At 50.2% G+C, this 7,237-nt stretch overlaps 1 protein-coding gene across 2 annotated transcripts in view; it reads left to right on the top strand.

Annotated features, from left to right (window-relative positions):
* The first annotated feature begins 2,818 nt into the window (after window positions 1-2,818).
* snx33 (sorting nexin 33) overlaps window positions 2,819-7,237 on the top strand; it is a 154,183-nt gene continuing 149,764 nt past the window's right edge. The window contains exon 1 of one of the 2 annotated variants that reach the window (XM_073024697.1): window positions 2,819-4,660. In XM_073024697.1, the coding sequence (XP_072880798.1) occupies window positions 3,313-4,660 (1,348 nt within the window). In that variant the 5' untranslated portion in view covers window positions 2,819-3,312. The remainder of the gene's footprint in view (window positions 4,661-7,237) is intronic. The other variant, XM_073024696.1, reaches the window with a different exon arrangement.

The raw sequence follows: 7,237 nt of genomic DNA, 5'->3' as shown, positions 1-7,237 counted from the left end.
AAACCCTTTGGATTTATTTTCACCTTACTTGCCAAAGCAACCTCATATCTTCTTTTAGCTTTTCTAATTTCTTTCTTAAGATTCTTTTTACATTCTTTTTGTGATTTTTATTAACGACGTGGATGTGGGGGTAGAAGGGTGGGTTGGCAAGTTTGCAGACGACACAAAGGTTGGTGGTGTTGTAGATAGTGTAGAGGATTGTCGAAGATTGCAGAGAGACATTGATAGGATGCAGAAGTGGGCTGAGAACTGGCAGATAGAGTTCAACCCGGAGAAGTGTGAGGTGGTACACTTTGGAAGGACAAACTCCAAGACAGAGTACAAAGTAAATGACAGGATACTTGGTAGTGTGGAGGAGCAGAGGGATCTGGGGGTACATGTCCACAGATCCCTGAAAGTTGCCTCACAGGTAGATAGGGTAGTTAAGAAAGCTTATGAGGTGTTAGCTTTCATAAGTCGAGGGATAAGAGTTTAAGAGACGCGATGTAATGATGCAGCTCTATAAAACTCTAGTTAGGCCACACTTGGAGTACTGTGTCCAGTTCTGGTCGCCTCACTATAGGAAGGATGTGGAAGCATTGGAAAGGGTACAGAGGAGATTTACCAGGATGCTGCCTGGTTTAGAGAGTATGGATTATGATCAGAGATTAAGGGAGCTAGGGCTTTACTCTTTGGAGAGAAGGAGGATGAGAGGAGACATGATAGAGGTGTACAAGATATTAAGAGGAATAGACAGAGTGGACAGCCAGCACCTCTTCCCCAGGGCACCACTGCTCAGTACAAGAGGACGTGGCTTTAAGGTAAGGGGAGGGAAATTCAAGGGGGATATTAGAGGAAGGTTTTTCACTCAGAGAGTGGTTTGTGCGTGGAATGCACTGCCTGAGTCAGTGGTGGAGGCAGATACACTAGTGAAGTTTAAGAGACTACTAGACAGGTATATGGAGGAATTTAAGGTGGGGGGGTTATATGGGAGGCAGGGTTTGAGGGTCAGCACAACATTGTGGGCCAAAGGGCCTGTAATGTGCTGTACTATTCTATGTTCTATTCTTTATATTCCTCGAGTACCTCATTTACTCCATGCTGCCTATATTTATTGTAGATCTCCCTCTTTTTCCGAACCAAGTTTCCAATATCCCTTGAAAACCATGGCTCTCTCAAACTTTTAACCTTTCCTTTCAACCTAACAGGAACATAAAGATTCTGTACCCTCAAAATTTCACATTTAAATTACCTCCATTTCTCTATTACATCCTTCCCATAAAACAAATTGTCCCAATCCACTCTGGGACGCGAAGGATAAGATTTTCACTCAGAGAGTAGTGGTGCCTGGAATGATGGTAGAGGCAAATACATTAGAGGCTTTTAAGAGATGTTTAGATAGGTAAATGAATATGAGGAAGGTGGAGAGATACGGACAATGTGTTGGTAGGAGGGATTAATGTATGTTTTTATTAATTTACTTTTTAGCTGGTTCAGCAGAACATGTGGGTTCTGTACATGCTGTACGGTTTTATGTCCAATGAATACACAGAAATGACAGAAACTGCCGTTGGTAGTGGGCAGGAGACTCTAGACACTGCCAAACACATTGGTATCATCTACCGGAAACTCTGGACTCTGCACCCCTCCCCACCATCGATGGTATCTACAGGAGGCAGTAACCATCACCAAAGATCCCCATCATCTGGGCCATACCATCTTCTCACAGATACCACAGGCTGGAACTACACGAAATCTGAAGTCACACAATACCAGGTTCAAGAACTGAGACGTCCTTTTAAATATTAACCAACTGGCACAACCTTATCTCTAGTTTAGCAATACGCAACATCCTTGATCACTTTGTCCTATGCTTCTGCTTTTCTCTACCTGCTTGTAAAAGTCGCACATAATCGTTATTTAATTTGTTTTTCTTCTCAATGCTGTTTATAGGATGCTAATGTGATTCACTGAAAGTAAATTTTACCTTGCAGCGTATACAAAATGCTAGAGGAACTCACCGGGTCAGGCAGCATCTATGGAAATGAAAAACAGTCAAAATCTCTGGCTGAGCCCCTTCATCAGGATGGGGGGGGGGGACGGGGGGGGGGGGGTTAAGAAACCAGAATAAAAAGGGAGGGGGAGGAGGACAAGCTGAAAGGTGAAACCAGGTGGATGGGTCATGAAGTGGAGGTGATAGTTGGAAGAGGCAGAAAAACAACTCGTTAGGAGAGGATTCTGTGCGGAAAGGGAAGAAGGCAGGCAGGCACCGGGGAGCTGATAGGCAATAAGGAGAAGAGGTAAAAGGCCAGATTGGGGAATAGATAGAGGGAAGGAGACAGGGGGAAATTAATGAAAGGAAACTGATGTTCATGCCATGAAGTTGCGGGAATATCAGGCATTGTTCCTCCAACCTGGGAGGTTGTACCCGTACCTATGTGTACCTGTGCAAATGAAATGAACTCAACCCTTGCCTCTGCAGATGCTGTTTTTCCTGAGTTTCTCCTCCAGGTTGGCTGATGCTCCCGGTTCCAGTATCTGCAGCTTCTTGGAATCTCCCGAAGTTAGGAAGTAGATAGGGGGTGGAATATTGTGTGGGAAGTGGGGTGAGAGGGTTGTAAAGGGAGAGAATTTTTGGGCGTGTGATGGGTTTTGGAATGGTTTCAGGGAGGTTTCTAGAGAGGGGGGTTGCGGAAGGATAGGGAAATTTAATAAGATAACTCTTCTTTGAGGATGGAGAAACATGAGGAAAGAAAGGTTTAGGAGGTTGAAGGAGATCCGGACGCCGGGGATGGTTCCGCGGCCGGAAATGGAAGAGCGCAGGGCGCTGGGAGTTTACGGAGACGGGGAGGGGCTCAGCCAGGGAGGAGACGCTGAGGCTTGGCCTGACTGAGGAGGGAGCCGGTGGACACCAACCGGCTCGGTGTGTTCGGGTCCGGGCAGAGGTAGTTCTCCGCCAAGGCCGAAGGGGGAGCGGTGTTGGGTTCGGGGGACGGAGCGGGGATCCATGTTCCAAGCGCCGCCTCCGGGCTGTGGAACCTAGAGGGCGGCCGAGAACTTCGCTAGAAACTTGGCAACCAAACTTTGGCGACGGCGACGGGGGAGAGGCAGCCGGACTTAGGACACCGGGATAGGATCGGTGGCATAACACCGGGAGCAGGAAGATCTCCGGGCACAGGACTCCGGGAGCGGAAAAGTCGCCAGGCATAGGAGACCGGGAGCTGAGTCACAGCCGGGCACAGGACACCAGGAACAGGTCGGAGGTGGGTAGTGAGGGACATGCTGTAGGGGCGGACTGGACGAGAGCCCCGAGACCTCCCGGCGCCCTGGGCAATGGCGTGCGTCAGAGCTAAGGCTCTGTACAACTTCCAGGGCGAGAACCCCGAGGAGATCAGTATCCAGGAGAACGAGGAGCTGCTGGTATTCAGCACGGACTCCCTGGACGGCTGGCTGGAGGGTAGCAACAGCCGCGGGCACCGGGGGCTCTTCCCCGCTTCTTACGTGGAGATTCTGACGGTGCCCGGTCCCGGGACCTCCCCCCCTGGCCCTGGCTACGAGGAAGACGACGATGACGACTGGGACGATTGGGACGACGCGTCGACGGTGGCGGACGAGCCTGGGGTGAGCGCAGCCCCGAACGGGCACGGGCACGGGCACCTGGCGATGCCCTACGCCGGCACGGTGAGCCTGCGGCAGAAGCCGGGTATAGAGCGACAGGACAGCGTGGCGAGCCGGCGCGGCGCCGTGGGCAAGAGCTTCAACCGCTTCTCCAGTTTCGTGCGCTCGGGCGGGGAGGCGTTCATCCTGGGCGAGGTGCCCTCCGTCCGGAGGCCAGCCGAGACCTACTGCGTGGAGATGAGTGCGGACGGACCGCAGTGGAGCGAGAACCCGCGGCCGTTCACCTGCACGATCGAGGAGCCCACCAAACAGACCAAGTTCAGGGGCATCAAGAGTTACATCTCGTACAAACTGACCCCCAGCCTGACCAACTACCCGGTGTACCGGCGCTACAAGCATTTCGACTGGCTGCACAATCGGCTCCTGCATAAGTTCTCCGTCATCTCGGTGCCTCACCTGCCTGAGAAACAGGCCACCGGCCGCTTCGAGGACGACTTCATTGAGAAGCGGCGGAGGCGCCTGATCCTCTGGATGGGGCACATGACCAGTCACCCTGTGCTCTCCCAGTACGAGGGCTTCCAGCACTTCCTTACCTGCACGGACGACCGCGCCTGGAAACAGGGCAAGAGGCGCACTGAGAGAGACGAGCTGGTGGGCGCCAACTCCTTCCTCACCATCCAAATCCCGCAGGAGCACCAGGATCTACAGGACGTGGAGGAGAGGGTAGATACCTTCAAAGCCTTCTCCAAGAGACTGGACGACAGTGTCCTTCAGCTCAGCAACGTGGCCTCGGACCTGTGCCGCAAACACGCAGGGGGATTCAGGAAGGAGTTCCAGAAACTGGGAAACGCCTTCATTTCCATCAGTCAGGCTTTCGAGATGGACCAGCCTCATCTGGCCGTCTCCCTCAACAGGGCCATCTCCGTCACCGGCAAGACCTACGAAGCCATTGGCGAACTGTTTGCCCAACAGCCCAAGAACGACCTCTTCCACATGTTGGACATGCTATCTCTGTACCAGGGCCTCCTGTCCAATTTCCCTGACATGATCCACGTCCAGAAAGGTAAGCTCATCTCATCTTGGCTTGGCCTACTTCCCAGGTCTTGGTCACTTAGCAACCTGTGTAACCAGGAAAGAAGTGCTCTCTCAGTCAGCTTCCCAGTCTCCCAGAAGTCAGGGGAAAGCTGGGACTCCGCAAAGGAGCAGCTTAAAACCTGGTTACTATGTACCTAGAGGTTCAGGGCAGCGACTGCTATCAAGAGACATGGGAAGACATGAAACATTGAAATCTACCAAATATTGGAAGTCCTAGATAGAGTGGATGTGAAGAGGGTGTTACCTTTGGTGGGCCAGAGGGCACAGTCAGAATAGAGGGACAGTACAGGCTCTTCCATCCACATTGTGTTTTAACCTACTTTAACATCAATCTCGCCTTCTCTCCCATTAGCCCTACATTTGTCTTTCACCCATATAGAGTATGTTTATGGGATTGTTCTGGGCAGAGAAAAACTCCCAACTTTTAGATATAGGGGAGGTGCTAATGAAATAATGCACTGTGTGGGCTAAGTATATGCATTGCAATGTCAAGAGACCATGTGTGAGGACTGTATTCTATAGGGTGTATCTGAAGGGAAGGAACCGCGTGTCACACAGAGACAGCTGTACAAACTGAACAGAGTATTCCCCACGGGAGAATGGTGGGAGCTGATAGAGAGATCAGGGTGAAAAATGGAGAGTTACTATACCAGGTACTGTATGAAATGTTGGGAATTGCTTGGACAGGACAGGTTGTTATAGTAGAGGTGGTGCTGAGAATGGGCAGTGTGGGGGTTGGGTGGGTATACCCATTTGCTGGGATGGGCTACACTGTGTTAGCTGGTGACCAACTCAATGCCCTTCCTGCCTGTTGAGCAGAGTGAATGTTTGAAACTTCATACTCTGCAGAATCCCAGATGTGCTGAAGCGTGCTGCAGAGGTGTCCCTGGTGAATCCTGTTCTTCTGTCTTCATTGTGTCTGTGTTGGCTTTAATCTGAATCAGTAAAAATCACATGTGGACATAGGGCAAGAGCACTGAATCTGTAGAAGTTCTACTTCAGATTAACCCAGCTGATCACACTCCCCACACCCCCAACACCTCTCCACTACCTCCTGCCATGTGTACAGGTCCCACTCACTTTGTTCCTTCAATTACTTTTGGTTAATTTACCTTCCTTCTATGACCCTGCGTTCTTGACCACCCTGACAACAGGAACCTTCTCTCTCTGACTTCAGTTGTATCCTTCATGGTCTTCAGTCGGATCCCCTCACAAGTTCCTCTGTTCCAAAGAGAACAATCCCACTTTTCCCAACGTGACTGTTTTCAGCCCTGCAGTCACAAATAGCGGTGCCCAGAATTGGGCTCCAAATGTGACTGAACCAGCCTTTTATAATGTTTTATCTCCATTTCTTTTTCCTGTTTTTCTAAAGCCCTGGACCCCAGGTACATTTCTTAATCACTTACCTAACACTATACATGTGCATCGGCATATTTCTTGACACTTAGGGTCCCTTGTTTATTCAGCCTTTATCTTCCTTTCCACCGGCGTGGAAAGAGTCACCTTTCTCTGCCCACGTTCCTTGGGTTTTTTATAGCTGGAGGAGGAGGGCGAGTGGGGATAAGCCCCCTCTAGCTATTAAATTCACCCAGTGGCACGTATCTCAAAGTTTCTGCTGATAGAAGGGGCAAAGGTGGGTTACTGGTACCTTAAAACTAGTCACTTCAGGCAGATGGGTCACATCAGCCACAGTTGCCAACTTATCTAGGAGAAGGAAAACTCTGATCTCAAGTCTCAGCTGCTTTGTCACTGTATTCACTCGTATTCAGGAGTAAACCCCAAGGAAAAAACCTGGAGCTGGAGTCCTCAAGGCAGTCCTACGTTGAACTAAATGCTGACTGGCATCTCCTGCCGGTGCCGAACAGTATTGGTCTCTGCCATATCACAGTGCCCCTGGCTTGTGCACTGGCCTGTGTACCTCGTGGACAGCAAGGTTGCAACGTCCATGGTCAACCCTGACCGACAGAGACCACCTCTCTGTCCACGTCGTGTTGTCGTTGTTACCATACTTGCCGCAGTTAATAGCACCTGCAAATGAGTCATCTGCGAACACGGATACGATGCAATGTGCACCCAAATGCAAGTCACTGATATAAAACACAGGACCGAAGTCTGGGAAACCCCACAGTTCAGGACCCTCCAGACGGATAAGCTGCTTCCTCTTTCTCAGCCCATTTCTCTCACTGTTGCTCTGCACATTTTGTTCCACAACTTTTAATCTTGATGACAAACCTGTTATGTTGCATTTCATCAAAAGCCTTTTGAAAATTAACGTACACTAGAGCAGCTGTGTTGTCACTCTGACATCTTACTTCACAATTAGCCACAACAGACCCTCAACCAATCCACACTGGCTTTCTCAAATCAGTCAATTCTGTGTCCCATTAATGATTCCACAACTACCACTCTCACCAGCAAATGAGCTGAAACTCAATCAGCTTCAGAGATACTTTTAATCTATTTCCCTTGTAACTCGATCTCCGGGACACAGGGGCTCTGCTCAAGTGGCACACTGTGTCACTGTAGTTGGCCACACCCCTGGGTG

This window comes from Hemitrygon akajei, chromosome 21, assembly GCF_048418815.1.
Source record: "Hemitrygon akajei chromosome 21, sHemAka1.3, whole genome shotgun sequence".
Classification (NCBI taxonomy): domain Eukaryota; kingdom Metazoa; phylum Chordata; class Chondrichthyes; order Myliobatiformes; family Dasyatidae; genus Hemitrygon; species Hemitrygon akajei.
Note: the sequence above shows the minus strand (reverse complement) of the source record. Positions and strands in the feature narration are given on the sequence as shown.